The sequence below is a fragment of the Eptatretus burgeri genome, chromosome 2 (assembly GCF_056783735.1).
Source record: "Eptatretus burgeri isolate ZD-2024b chromosome 2, Ebu_testis_v1, whole genome shotgun sequence".
Lineage (NCBI taxonomy): Eukaryota > Metazoa > Chordata > Myxini > Myxiniformes > Myxinidae > Eptatretus > Eptatretus burgeri.
The window spans coordinates 7856488-7872355 of NC_140962.1; the positions used below are offsets into that span (position 1 = coordinate 7856488).

At 43.0% G+C, this 15868-nt stretch overlaps 1 protein-coding gene across 2 annotated transcripts in view; it reads right to left on the reverse strand.

Moving 5' to 3' along the window:
• The window catches only part of VPS54 (VPS54 subunit of GARP complex), a 72959-nt gene that overhangs the window by 6496 nt on the left and 50595 nt on the right, over nt 1-15868 (reverse strand). The window contains exons 16-22 of one of the 2 annotated variants that reach the window (XR_015052844.1): nt 15710-15819; nt 15314-15377; nt 10821-10942; nt 10365-10452; nt 9939-10060; nt 5195-5275; nt 2881-2988 (exon numbers count right to left, since the gene is read on the reverse strand). Coding sequence is in view for 1 of the 2 variants with exons in the window: in XM_085862039.1 (XP_085718165.1) it covers nt 2881-2988; nt 5195-5275; nt 9939-10060; nt 10365-10452; nt 10837-10942; nt 15314-15377; nt 15710-15819 (679 nt within the window). In the remaining variant the exon portion in view is untranslated. The remainder of the gene's footprint in view (nt 1-2880; nt 2989-5194; nt 5276-9938; nt 10061-10364; nt 10453-10820; nt 10943-15313; nt 15378-15709; nt 15820-15868) is intronic. The other variant, XM_085862039.1, reaches the window with a different exon arrangement.

Genomic DNA, 15868 nt, shown 5'->3' on the forward strand with positions numbered 1-15868 from the left:
TATATATATATATATATATATATATATATATATATATATATATATATATGAATCTTCTTCTTCTTTTGGATGCTCCCCTTAGGGGTCGCCACAGCAGATCAACCGTCTCCATTTCGCTCTATCCTCCACATCTTCCATTGACACTCCAACCACCCGCATGTCAGCCCTCACCACATCCATGAACCTCTTCTTTGGCCTTCCTCTTCTCCTCCTGCCTGGCGGCTCCATCCTCAGCATCCTTTTCCCGATATACTCCACTTCCCTCTTGTGCACATGTCCAAATCATCTCAATCTCGCCTCTCTCACTTTGTCTCCAAACCATCCTACCTGCGCTGTCCCTCTAATATACTCATTCCTTATCCTGTCCATCCTCATCACTCCCAACGAGAATCGCAGCATCTTTAACTCTGCCACCTCCAGCTCTGCTTCCTGTCTTTTTATTAGTGCCACCGCCTCCAAACCATACAACATCGCTGGTCTCACTACCGTCTTATATACTTTCCCCTTCACTCTTGCAGCTACCCTTCTGTCACAAATCACTCCTGCAACTCTTCTCCATCCACTCCATCCTGCCTGCACTCTCTTTTTCACTTCTCTCCCACACTCTCTGTTACTTTGGACAGTTGATCCCAAGTATTTAAACCCATCCATCTTCCCCACCTCAACTCCTTGCAACCGCACCATACCACCACCCTCCCTCTCATTTACGCACATGTACTTCGTCTTACTCCTACTGACTATCATTCCCCTTCTCTCCAGTGCATACCTCCACCTCTCAAGGCTCACCTCAGCCTGCTCCCTACTCTCGCTACAGATCATGATGTCATCCGCGAACATCATAGTCCATGGAGACTCCAGTCTGATCTCGTCCGTCAATCTGTCCATCACCATTGCAAACAGGAAAGGGCTCAGAGTTGATCCTTGGTGCAATCCCACTTTAACCTTAAACCAGTCTGTCATTCCTACCGCACACCTCACCGCTGTCACACTGTCCTCATACATATCCTGCACGATCCTCACATACTTCTCCACCACTCCCGACTTCCTCATACAATACCACAGCTCCTCTCTTGGCACCCTGTCATAAGCTTTCTCTAAATCCACAAACACACAATGTAACTCCTTCTGGCCTTCCCTATACTCCTCCATCAACATTCTCAAAGCAAACATCGCATCAGTGGTGCTCTTTCCTGGCATAAACCCATATTGCTGCTCACAAATCGTCACCTCTCCTCTCAACCAAGCTTCCACTACTCTTTCCCACAACTTCATGGTGTGGCTTAACAACTTTATCCCTCTGTAATTTCCACAGCTCTGCACATCACCCTTGTTCTTGAAAATCGGAACCAGTACACTTGATCTCCACTCCTCTGGCATTCTCTCACTTTGCAAGATTTTATTAAACAATCTGGTTAATAACCCCAGTGCCATCTCTCCGAAGCACTTCCATGCCTCCACTGGTATGTCATCTGGGCCAACCGCCTTTCCACTTTTCATCCTCTTCATAGCAGTCCTCACTTCATCCTTACTGATCCACCCCACTTCCTGATTCACTATCTCCACTTCTTCCAACCTTCTCTCTCTCATTTTCTTCATTCATCAGCTGCTCAAAGTACTCCATCCACCTTCTCAACACACTCTCCTCGCTCGTCAGCACATTCCCATTTGCGTCCTTTATCACCCTAACCTGCAGCACATCCTTCCCAGCTCGGTCCCTCTGTCTTGCCAATCGGTATAAATCCTTTTCCCCTTCCTTAGTATCCAACTTCTCATACAGCTCGTCATATGCCTTTTTCTTAGCCTTTGCCACCTCTCTCTTTGCCTTTTGCCGCCACTCCTTGTACTCCTGCCTACTTTCTTCATCTCTCTGACTATCCCACTTCTTTTTCGCCAACCCCTTCTTCCTTATACTTTCCTGTACTTCCTCGTTCCACCACCAAGATATATATATATATATATATATATATATATATATATATATATATATATATATATATATATATAAATAAATACACATGACAGAAGTAAATAGACACCTTAAATTTCTTCATTTCATCTGTATAATGCAGTTTTACTCAGTGATTTGTACTAATGTTCAACTATTTCTTTGCAGAAAGGAGTTCCTGGGTCTTGTACGACATTGAACTATGCCTCAAACCCAGGAAGCACACAAACTTTGCGATTTTCAAAGAGGACAAAGAGTTATATTAACAGAGTTACTTTTCCAGAGCAAAGGTTCTGACAAACAGATGCAACCTTTTCAAATAAAGAGCGCTTGTTAAAACTGCAAGCAAGTCTGCACACAAAGCAAACCATGTGGATGGATGTAGCAGTGAGGCTAGAAAGAAGAAAAAAACAAAGAAGGTTGAGTGGGGCAACAGAGGAAAGAGGAGTTTATTTCCAAACAGGCTTTAATCATTCACCATTTCAGTCTCAGTTTTTTTCTGCTATAGTGCAGAGATAGCATACTTATCTTTGAGCAATCTAATCTGGGTTTGATTCTCAGCCTGACAATAAAATGTCAGATTGGTGCTTCCCAGACAGGGTGTTGCTTCGTTGAGTTTGCGGTCTCTCAAATCGATGTTAAACAGGATGCCGAGTCTACCAGCATCAGTTGGTGGTTAGTAAAGACTACATAGCATCTTTCACCGAAGAGCAGGTGAGGTATCACCAGCACCCAAAACAAATTCCTTCTTCCTGTCCTCACCTACATGGTGCATTGGTGTACACATGCAGGCCTAACTCGTAACTGACTCCTAGTTCAACATGCATGTGAACACAAAAGAACAAATTTGCAAGATGCATCTGTGCTGAGAGGGTTCAAGGAGAAAAAAAAAAATAATAATAATAAATGTTATCATCTCCTGCAATATTTATCACCTGCACTTGTGTTGGAGGTAGCAGTTCCCATAGGGCCTCGTGCATCTTGCCCATTTGCTTGCACACAGTGCGGAAACAGGATGATGGCCCAGGAGCCTTCACTTCGTACTGTTGATAGGGGGTGATGATGGATAATGAAGTGGAAAAACAAGATTCCAATTTCTGAGCAAAAAAATATATGGGTTAGCAAATGAGGATTTAAAAAAAAATTTTGTATGGGAAAAAATTTGCCTCAGGCGAAATACCTCTTACAGGTGCGTTGGTGGATGTCGGACAACAATTTATTGTCGATAAACATTTGCAATTGGTAACCTCGAATACATTTATAATGCAATCCCAACTATTAATGAATAAAGATTAATTTTTTTAAAAAAAGTATAGCAAAATAACTTGGGGGACACACACATCAGAACCATAAACACCTGTATTTCTCTTTTTCAACCCAAGTACTACAATAAGAAAAGAAGTGCAGGTTTAGGCATAGCCTTTTCAGGCCCTTCAAAACAAGCAGAGAGAGAAAACGAGAGATACAGAGAGAAAACGAGAGATACAGAGAGATAAAGAGAGATACAGAGCCAGAGAGACAGAGCCAGAGAGACAGAGCCAGAGAGACAGAGCCAGAGAGACAGAGCCAGAGAGACAGAGCCAGAGAGACAGAGCCAGAGAGACAGAGCCAGAGAGACAGAGACAGAGAGACAGAGACAGAGAGACAGAGACAGAGAGGAGAGACAGAGACAGACAGACAGAGATAGAGAGGAGAGACAGAGATATAGACAGAGAGGAGAGACAGAGACAGAGGAGAGACAGAGACAGAGGAGAGACAGAGACAGAGAGGAGAGACAGAGAGACAGAGACAGAGACAGAGACAGAGAGACAGAGAGGAGAGAGAGGAGAGACAGAGACAGAGAGGAGAGACAGAGACAGAGAGGAGAGGCAGAGAGGAGAGACAGAGAGGAGAGACAGAGAGGGGAGACAGAGGGAGGAGACAGACAGCGACAGATACACAGAGAGAGAGAGAGAGAGAGAGGAGAGACAGAGAGGAGAGACAGAGGGAGGAGACAGACAGCGACAGACACACACACACACACACACACACACACACACAGAGAGAGAGAGAGAGAGAGAGCGAGAGAGAGAGAGCGAGAGAGAGAAAGCGAGAGAGAGAGAGAGAGAGGGAGCGAGAGAGAGAGCGAGAGAGAGCGAGAGAGAGAGCGAGAGAGAGAGCGAGAGAGAGAGCGAGAGAGAGAGCGAGAGAGAGAGCGAGAGAGAGAGCGAGAGAGAGAGCGAGAGAGAGCGAGAGAGAGAGCGAGAGAGAGAGCGAGAGAGAGAGCGAGAGAGAGAGCGAGAGAGAGAGCGAGAGAGAGAGCGAGAGAGAGAGCGAGAGAGAGAGCGAGAGAGAGCGAGAGAGAGCGAGAGAGAGCGAGAGAGAGCGAGAGAGAGCGAGAGAGAGCGAGAGAGAGCGAGAGAGAGCGCGAGAGAGCGCGAGAGAGCGCGAGAGAGAGCGCGAGAGCGCGAGAGAGAGCGCGAGAGAGAGCGCGAGAGAGAGCGCGAGAGAGAGCGCGAGAGAGAGCGCGAGAGAGAGCGCGAGAGAGAGCGCGAGAGCGCGAGAGAGAGCGCGAGAGCGCGAGAGAGAGCGCGAGAGAGAGACAGAGACAGAGACAGAGAGGAGAGACAGAGACAGAGAGGAGAGACAGAGACAGAGAGGAGAGACAGAGACAGAGAGGAGAGACAGAGACAGAGAGGAGAGACAGAGACAGAGAGGAGAGACAGAGACAGAGAGGAGAGACAGAGACAGAGAGGAGAGACAGAGACAGAGAGGAGAGACAGAGAGGAGAGACAGAGACAGAGACAGAGACAGAGACAGAGACAGAGACAGAGACAGAGACAGAGACAGAGACAGAGACAGAGACAGAGACAGAGACAGAGACAGAGACAGAGACAGAGAGACAGAGAGACAGAGAGACAGAGAGACAGAGACAGAGACAGAGACAGAGAGACAGAGAGACAGAGAGACAGAGAGACAGAGAGACAGAGAGACAGAGAGACAGAGAGACAGAGAGACAGAGAGACAGAGAGACAGAGAGACAGAGAGACAGAGAGACAGAGAGACAGAGAGACAGAGAGAGCGAGCTTATGCTCGGGGTTACGTTTCTGATTTGTTATATTAACATTTTCACCACAATTATCTATCAAGACCAGCAGAAGCTACAAAAGCAATCAAATTAGAGCACCGTTGAGGATGGGTGGAATAAGTAAAATAAATAATTAAAACACAAACTCAGACAAGAGTTTTCATAACACGAGATTCCCTCACCTTACTCAAGACTTTATCGCAAGTGCTATCCATCATGACCACAAGCTTCGCTGCTATTTCTGCAATGTGATCGGTGTAATCCTGTCAAAAAACAACATACAACTTGGAGTTAAAAAACAGAAGGCCATGACGAAGACAAAAATTATCCTACCATTAATTGGCAATTGGTCACTAGCTTTGATACCAATACAAATATTGATTACAAACATTAGGCATCAAAAAGCTACATCCAGTAAGTACTGTATTAACGAACAATCAGTTTCAAATGGAGCATTAAAATAGCATCAGCTGTGGCAAAAAACATGAATTGTTGCTCCCAGCTTGCCGGCTCGATGATAGAACACGCCATTTGCATTTTTGCCGCCTTCATCCCTATCCCGTTTAGAATCCCATACGGGCACAGGCAACTTGCGAGTGTGGGGGAAAAATTTATATTAATGTATTTTAAATTGTAACAAATGGAGTTTCAGAAATGTAACTTTTATGCTGCAAATTGAATTGGCTGTCATTTCTGGCCAAAAGACTTTTGCCCTAAATGATAAGAAATGTGTTGTTCTGGAGCAGAGTGACCGAGCTGATAAATGAACCTTTGCTTAGAAAATGTACAAAGTGGCTTTTTGTCTAAAGGACACGTCTACAGTCTGGGTGAATATCCCCCAACCTCTCTCTCATGGAAGTATAAAATGTTTTGAAAGACACATTTTCTGAGTACGAGCACGTGAGGAAGTATAGTTTCTCAGTGGCTCGTACTCCTTGGAACTGACCAAGTACCAAGTTAGAATAAAACTCTCTGATGTAATGTAGAAGTGAATTGAATCGGGTTGGTCTAACTGTTAACTAAAATAAGAATAAATGAAATAGAACCAAATAATATTGCAATCAAATGAGGATTCTTAAGTTCATTGTACAAGGGTGAGAAGTGTATGGTGTATAATTAGGAAATAAATTGTTTCACAAGGAAGGACTTGTGTGGACATCAGTTTTATCAGTGTCGATAGGGTTTTTTTAGGGTTTTATAATCAAATCGGACAAACATTAAACTCTGTCTGAAGTCAAATAGGATTCCACAATCGACCAGTTAGAATCCTTCAGGAGGACAACGATCACAACAAGGTGGGTTTAAAAAATCCACATCAGTTGGTGCCGTGACTCGGATTCGAACCGACGTTGGTGCGGTGTTCGTGACCGGAGGTGCTTAATCTGCCGGAGGCAGTGCCTGGAGGAACGACAAGTGCTTGAGCGAGGGTAAGGGAGAGCGCTCTCAGCAGGTAACGCATTTCGAACAAAGAAAAGTTCATTGTCAGATAATTTTATTGAGAGAAAGAAGAGGATCCGGCGGAGAGAGTCCGTTTTAAAGTAAACAATAAGTACTGTAGTTGTTTTAGAAAAGTGCTGGAGAAGAAGAGGAGTCAGATGACAAGAAGAGGCTCGTTAAGGAGTCAGATGCGTAATTAAATAGGCATGATGAAGCGACATGCCACATGTTTGCATTGATACGGACCGGCTGTGAGAGAGACGCCGAGGACACGGCTGAGACGCCGAGATAGGGTTAAAATAGATAAACATTGTAAGTTACCTGTTTGTAAGAGTTTTAAGAGTTACTTTTTGTTCATTGAACTCACTGGAAGTTTGTTGGCAGTGAGGTTGTTATATTATATTGTGTGGAGGTTTTATGGATTTGTAAATGCAATGATTTGCACGAAACGTTTTGTAGAGTGCAAGAGATGATTAACCAACTGGGAGCATAGTGGGTGATTTGTTCCTGAGAGTAAAAAAAAAAATGAAACTTGTGCGAGTCCAATATTCACTGCAATGAAACGTGTTCTGTTGGGATTTTGACGATATTTTAACTCGTGCTGAGTTGAGCTGTGGGTCTGTTTGAAATGGCATGTTATACATTCTTGGCGTTGTATTTCCACGCGAAGGTCACAAACTACACTGTGTGAGACCCCCTCCACTCGATCTGTGGGGGGTGGCATATATCTTTACACTGAGTCTTTGTTCGAGCCTTTGCTTTAGGTGTGAAATTTGATTCATATGCAGATTCAAGAGGATGAGATAGAAATGTGATTGGTATTTGTCACGTGATCACACGCGAGTCTATGAGATGCAATGCTGTTTAGTGTATGTGTTGAAGCCATGACAGAGTAATGCTAAACTGTGGGTTTTGCCTGTCAGAGTTTTTTTTCCTTTTTCTTCCCACTGGATGTGGAGAGAACTTCCTGTTCCTCGTTCCTTGGTGTTTGTGGCGCACCCTCTGGACTGAATCTGTTCAAAGTGAAGTCCATTTAGGAAAAAGTGTTGAAGTTTTATTTTACAACCATCGGGATTTTGAATAAATTGTGAAATAACAATTGTGAATGTGGATATACTGTATGTGATTTAAATGTAGAAACGTGATTTGGAATGATTTTAATGATTTGATGATGTTTAGCACGTGGGGCAATTCACAGATAATAGATGATTCCCTCGGATGGACGTTGAAATATTGTTTTATTCGTCTGCGAATGTTGAGGTTACCTGAACTTGTGCTGGGAAGGCAATGGCAAACAACCCAGTGTAACCATTTGATCGATTCAGTCAAGGTAAATTCATGATTTAATTTGATAGATGCTGAAGATTAAATTTTTCATTTATGGATTTTAAAAGGAAATATTTTGTTTTGACCAAAAAGTTGTTTAAGAGAGTTTGGATGTTTATTAGTCTGAAGTTTAAGATGCTTTTCCAAGACTGGGATAAAGATTGTGGAGGGTGAAGCTGCATGTTTAGACAGAGTGTTTGAGCTGGAATTTAAACGATATTCGCCTGATAACAGATTTGACAAGTGATTTGACAATTTTTGAACAACTGTTTAAAATGATTTATTTGTTTTGATAAAAGAAAATGGATTCGTAATTGAGAAGGTCGGAGGAAGTGATAGATGGTTTGTGTATGTGAATTGGAAAAATGGCAGCATGTTTGCCGTTTTGGTGAGAGAGAAGTGGACAGATGGAGAAATGTCAGAGATTTAAAATGTCGATGGAAATAGCAAATGAGATGGATGTTTTGAGGAAACGTACAACTGGGATTTCTGTATATTTTAGCATGTTGTTTTGGGAAATAACAAGGAAAGGGATTAAAATATTGATATGACATATAATGCAAGTTAAATACTTCCATAACAATCTTTGTTAGTCTTGTAGAACTACATGTGCCCATGACGTTTATTGATTGGTGTTTAATTGATGCTTTGTTTGTTTCGGAGTGTTGAAAGCAGTCTTTGAAGCAATGTACGATTTCATCTAAATGAAGCTTCCACACAAAGATTGGACGATGGGAGAACCCAGATTTGGGTGATTGAGCATTCAACACATGATTATCCCTCCCCTTCCTGAGGAGATAAGGTGGAGCAATGTGGGAAAAGAAAGAAAAAACCCACTGAGGAGAAGGTTGTAAAGGAAGGAGAAGGAGAAGCCACACTCTCGATTGCCGCTCTGCAAATACATCATGAACTTGCTGTGGTCACTTCAATGTACGACAGGCCTGGAGTTCCACACTGCGCTCCTTCAACCCAGTGTCCGGCCCAAACTTGTACTTGCCCACATCTACCTTCTCCTCAGCTCAAGGAGTGCTTCGATTGCGTTTCCCGTTGGGTGCCGCTCTATCCACACCCTGACCTGTTTATCTTCTGACTTCGGGTAGCATGTTTCCAATGTGTAACACATGCTGATGAACAGGCCATAAATTAAATGGAAACACACTCATTTTCTGACATGAGCACTCGCTGCCATTGTTGATTGAACTTGAATAATGGAAATCTTTTTTCTCCTTCAGGAATGGGACATGGTAATCATGTGTAAGAAAAATTATTCAAATTTTCCTTAAAAAAAAAACGGGGGAGTGTGGGGGAAAATTTATATTAATGTATTTTAAATTGTAACAAATGGAGTTTCAGAAATGTAACTTTTATGCTGCAAATTGAATTGGCTGTCATTTCTGGCCAAAAGACTTTTGCCCTAAATGATAAGAAATGTGTTGTTCTGGAGCAGAGTGACCGAGCTGATAAATGAACCTTTGCTTAGAAAATGTACAAAGTGGCTTTTTGTCTAAAGGACACGTCTACAGTCTGGGTGAATATCCCCCAACCTCTCTCTCATGGAAGTATAAAATGTTTTGAAAGACACATTTTCTGAGTACGAGCACGTGAGGAAGTATAGTTTCTCAGTGGCTCGTACTCCTTGGAACTGACCAAGTACCAAGTTAGAATAAAACTCTCTGATGTAATGTAGAAGTGAATTGAATCGGGTTGGTCTAACTGTTAACTAAAATAAGAATAAATGAAATAGAACCAAATAATATTGCAATCAAATGGGGATTCTTAAGTTCATTGTACAAGGGTGAGAAGTGTATGGTGTATAATTAGGAAATAAATTGTTTCACAAGGAAGGACTTGTGTGGACATCAGTTTTATCAGTGTCGATAGGGTTTTTGTAGGGTTTTATAATCAAATCGGACAAACGTTAAACTCTGTCTGAAGTCAAATAGGATTCCACAATCGACCAGTTAGAATCCTTCAGGAGGACAACGATCACAACAAGGTGGGTTTAAAAAATCCACATCACTAGTTAAAGAAAACACAGCGAACCGTTACAATACAACTCATTGGGGTAAGTAGACTCGCTAGGACGACTGAAGAGAGGTCACAAAAGTGGCACAAAACTTCCTGTGGCATTACCTCAGAGTTCCTGTGGCATTACGTGCGTACCTTGGTGAGATGGTTAAATTGCCTCAGAAGGCCGTGCTGTTTCGTGTGCAGCCGTGCCGCAAGGTGAGCTCGCAACAGTGGAATCTGTCGCAGCACGAGCTGCAGGCATCGAGATGCCAACGCTAGCATAGAAAATAATGCAACGACGGTTACAGGTTAGAGGTAACCTTTCGATGCACATGCAATGAAGCATACGACTTAAAGCGTATGCAAATGATCAATATGCCAAGATATGCGGTGAAAGTCTGAAACTTCCAAGAAAGAATAAATTTTAAGTGGAGTTCTTGCCAATTGCATTCCTCACAGCACTACCTCATTACCCTCTCATTTATAGTCTTTTCCAGAACATTTGCCAGCATTTAATTCACCAAATGCATAAATATTCCAGTCTGTAATCGATAGTGTTTAATAGTCCCAGCAGGTTACCAAGATTTTTGGTTGTGATGGTCTTCAGGCCCACAACCTGAAGTGCTCCAGCACCAAGTACCAGCTGGCAACAGCGCGAGTTGAACAGCTAAGAAAAGGGCAAATAGCATAGTTTAACCAGCAATGAAAAACCGAAAGGCAAAACTTTCATGAACACACCATGCCCAGAGTACAAAAACAAAGTGAGAGGAGGGAGAGTATGAAAGAAAGGAAAGGAAGGAAAGAAAAAACAAAAAGAAAAAGGGAAGATGAAGGGGTTGTGCAACAAGATAAACATCTCACTATCCTCCCCCCCCACTCCCTCCACACGCCACTCCTTGCTTCTCCTCCCACCCTTCTCCTTTCCAGTGCTTTATACAATCCCATTTTCTCTATCTGATTCTCTAACTTTTACCTTCCTCTTGCCCAATTCCCCATTTCATTTTTTTTCTGCCCCATTTTCCCTCCTCGATTTACCGCAATGAAACCTGACCTTGAGGAGGTCAATGAGGCGAGGTAAGATGTCTGGAGTGAGAGCTGGAATGTCCTTCACACATTGGCAGTACTCAAACAACATGCGCATCAAAAGCAGTACGGTGCTGCAGCAACACGCACACAAAATGCTTTTGCATACGCTGCTCTAGCTAAGGGAAACACGTGTTAGAATTCCATCAAATCACCGTGTCAATACGTTCATTTTTCTGCCTGACAGACACAGCAATGTTATGCATGGATCGAATCAGTGCTGTATTATTCAAATATAGGACATCAAATTAAATTATATTTCGTAAGACCCAAACAATAGGCCTTGCTTTTCTATTTTGAATAAAGTTTATGCCATTCCAACAGATATAATTTCGCCACATTTAAAATTATAACCCGAGCCAATAAACTGCTTCGGCAGAACCAATGCTCTGGACTGAGCAGAGTGCATATGAGAATACCCTTTTACAACGAGGAGTACACTATTTTGTTGCAAAATAAACAGCAAACTAACCAAGACCTTAATGGAAAATGAGTCTTAATCATAAAGGCTGGTTAGCATACTTCAATAAACATACCATTGATCAAAGTGCACTACATGGTCAAAAGTATGTGGACATTGGCTCGTCCAACATGTCATTCCAAAATCATGGGCATTAATATGGAGTTGGTCCCCCCCCCCCCCCTTTGCTGCTATAACAGCTTCCACTCTGACTTCTGGGAAGGCTTTCCACTCGATGTTGGAACATTGCTGTGGGGATTTGCTTCCATTCAGCCACAAGAGCATTAGTGAGGTCAGGCGATGAGGTCTGGCTCACAGTCGGCGTTGAGGTCAGGGCTCTGTGCAGGCCAGTCAAGTTCATCCACACCAATCTCGACAAACCATTTCTGTATGAACCTTGCTTTGAGCAAGGGGGCTTTATCATGCTGAAACAGGAAAGGGCCTTCCCACAAACTGTTGCCACAAAGTTGGAAGCACAGAATCATCTAGAATGTTATTGTATGCTGTTGCATTAAGATTTCCCTTCACTAGAACTAAGGGCCAAGCCAGAACCATGAAAAACAATGCCAGACCATTATTCCTCCTCCACCAAACTTTACAGTTGGCACGATGCATCCGGGCAGGTGGCGTTCTCCTGGCATCTGCCAAACCCAGATTTGTCTGTCGGACTGCCAGATGGTGAAGCGTGTCACTCCAGAGAATGCGTTTCCACTGCTCCAGAGTCAAATTAGTGCACTAATGCACCCTGCTCAGTAGCTCTTGGCACACTTTCTTTCTACTGTCTCCCGCAGGGTATTTTGATGCAAAGGTAGCATGGCGTGTGTCGAAGTGCCGCTTTATATTCGACCGTTTCATCGATGCAATTTTGTCATTGCAAATTAGACACACCACAGAACCTGCTCTCTCCACAAAGGCGAATTCTTCGGCCCATTCGTCCTGAAATGTACGATACTCCTCGTCTTTTTTTCTTTTCGCCATCTTCTTCGTCGAAGAGTTAGCTTTGAGCAAATGAGAGAGGGAGATGTTGACCCAACTGAGGCTTGGCAAATAGTGAGTCTGGCTGGCCTGCACACGGGCTTATATACTCGAGAGGTGCGGCGCGGCCGGCCGACTCTGGGCTGCTGTCGCCTCAGCGGTGGCGCGTGATTGGTCGAGATGAATTCCCTACGTGTCTCGGCGGCGGCACGTCATTGGAGGAACCGAAATCACTAGTCGCCTCGGCCACATGGCTGGACGAAACAAAAACCGCTTCAGCCAATTCGGAGGCGTTTTTTCTTCTCTCCTTCTGCCAAGTTCAGCCCTGCACGTGAATGAAGCACGACACCATTCAAACTATAGGTAAAGCTTCCGCGATAAATATTGGGCTTTCAAAGTTTCAAACTCCAATTTTATCTGCGAGCCAGATGCAATCATCAAAAGAGCCACACCTGGATCGCGAGCCACACGTTCCCGACCCCTGCTCTCGAGGGCATCCCGATTCACTGAATCGAAGGCTTTGCAGAGATCAACATAGGCTGCAAGCAGCCCCTGCCAAAACTCTAGTCTGCTTTCGGTGAGGACCCGAAGAGCAAGGATACGGTAAATCATTGACCTCTTTGGTGTAAAGTCTGACTGCTCTGGACGCTGATGCCATTTTAAAAGTCTTTGTAATGACTCGGCTGGGGTCGGGTTTGAAACATCAACCTCCGTCACTCAGAGCAGATGTTCTAACTATTAACATCAACATTGAAGGGAAATACCAATGTTGAAAATAGAACAGCTGGGCCATAATTATTGGCAGATCAGGCGAGGAGGACCTGAAAACATGGAATGGTGCAGAATTCTGCCTGATATCCCACTTTATTAAATAAGGCAATTCTATGTATGTATGTATGTATGTATGTATGTATGTATGTATGTATGTATGTATGTATGTATGTATACGTAAGTACGTACCAGTCAAAAGTTGACACACCTACTCATTCAAGGGTTTTTCTTTATTTTCACATTTTCTACATTGTAGAATAATAGTGAAGACCTCAAAACTATGAAATAACACATGTGGAGTTATGTAGTAACCAAAAGTGTGAAACAAATCAAAATATATTTTACATTTTAGATTCTTCAAAGTAGCCAGCCACCCTTTACCTTGACAGCTTTGCACACTTTTGGCATTCTCTCAACTAGCTTCATGAGGTAGTCACCTGGAATGCTTTTCCATTAACAGGTGTGTCCTGTTAAAAGTTAATTTGTGGAATCTCTCCTTCTAAATGCGTTTGAGCCAATCAGTTGTGTTGTGACAAGGTAGGGTTGGTGTACAGTAAATAGCCCTGTTTGGTAACCATTATTTTGTCTGTACTGTTGTAGTCCATATTATGGCAAGAACAACTCAACTAAGCAAAGCGAAACGACAGTCCATCATTACTTTAAGACAGGAAGGTCAGTAAACGGAAAATTTCAAGAACTTTGAAAGTTTCTTCAAGTGCAGTCTCAAAAACCATCAAGCGCTATGATGAAACTGGCTCTCATGAGGACTGCCACAGGAAAGGAAGACCCAGAGTTACCTCCACTGCAAAGGATAAGTTTATTCGAGTTTCCAGCCTCAGAAATCACGAATTAACTGCACTTCAGATTGCAGCCCAAGTAAATGCTTCACAGAGTTTAAGTAACAGACATCTCAACATCAACAGTTCAGAAGAGACTGTGTGAATCAGGCCTTCATGGTCGAATTGCTGAAAAGAAACCATGACTGAAGGAGACCAATAAGAAGAAGAGATTTGCTTGGACCAAGAAACACGAACAATGGACATTAGATCGGTGGAAATCTGTCCTTTGGTCTGATGAGTCCAAATTTGAGATTTTTGGTTCAAACCACCATGTCTTTGTGAGACGCAGAGAATGTGAGCGGATGTGTCTGCATGTGTGGTTCCCACCGTGAAGCATGGAGGAGAGGAGATGGGGTGGGAGTGCTTTACTGTTGACACTGTCAGCGATTTATTTAGAATTCAAGGCACACTTCACCAGTATGGTGACCACAGCATTCTGCAGTGATATGTCATCCCATCTGGTTTGTGCTTTGTGGGACCATCATTTGTTTTTCAACAGGACAATGACCCAAACACACCTCCAGGCTGTGTGAGGGCTATTTGACCAAGAAAGAGAGTGATGGAGTGCTGCATCAGATGACCTGGCCTCCACAATCACCCCAATTGAGATGGTTTGAGATGAGTTGAACTGCAGAGTGAAGGAAAGGCAGCCAACAAGTGCTCAGCATATGTGGGAACTCCTTGAAGACTGTTGAAAAGCATTCCAGGTGACTACCTCATGAAGCTGGTTGAGAGAATGCCTCGAGTGTGCAAAGCTATCATCAAGGCAAAGGGTGGCTACTTTGAATAATCAAAAATATAAAATATATTCTGATTTGTTTCACACTTTTTCGGTTACAACATAACTCCATATGTGTTATTTCATAGTTATGATGTGTTCACTATTATTATATAGTGTAGAGAATGGTGAAAATAAAGAAAAATCCTTGAATGAGTATGTGTGTCCAAACTCTTGACTGGTAATGTATGTATGTGTATGCATGCATGTAGGTATATCTGAAAATAATTTAAAGAAAAACAAACAGGGTTGGCCCGATCACCAAATGTTGCATACGTGTTTGCAGTACCCAGGGTCAGGTCATGGGCGCAAAGAACCCCCATGTGAGGAGGAGTGGTGGGAGGGGGGTGACAACTTGCCAATACTCCTGAAGGGAGCAAGTGATTCTAGTCTTGCAAAACTTCCTACCATTGTGTTAGTGATAGAGTCTGAGCTGTACTTGTTACCCAAGGCAAACCATGGCTTTGATAAATACAATAAAGAGGAATTAAAAACTCTGCAAAATTCATTGCTGTCCCAAAACATTTGAGAACTTGGGTATACAAATAAAAGCATACCCAACAGGTTTTGTTGGTTCTCTCAGCAGTTTTAATCCATGACAGTCTGCCTTCACAAAACTTACCTAACCACAGCAAACTTCTCGCCATCCACTATTAGAAATTCTGAAGGCTTTTGTTCTGATGATGCTGCAATGAAAAAAGAAAAATAAAACAAATATTTCAGCAAGGCCAGGAGGCAAATTGTCGGAAATATTGTCTTCATGCCGGCAAAGAATTTTGATAAATTTACCTCTGATAGATTCAATGAAGCCAAAGAAGTAAACTACATTCAGATTATACAAGTAATTTTTATTTTGAACATATCAATACTGGATCTTTTTATCTTTGGCTTGCATAATCAGGAAGTACAAATCTCAAAAGCCACGACCCCCTTACCAACCTTTCAGGATTGTGCTAACTGGCCCTGCTAAATATGCAAAAATAATAATGTAACACTCCAGTGCAACAACTTTACTTACCAGATCTGAGGCCAGAGCAAGAAAGTTCCTCGCTAGCCATGGAAGCAACAAGAGTCTGAAATTCGAGTGGAACATCAGCCTGACGCCAGCGTTCTGCATCCAGCAACAACCTGCGGGTGGAACAAGATGCATGCACATTGCTCAATCGCCAATTCTTGT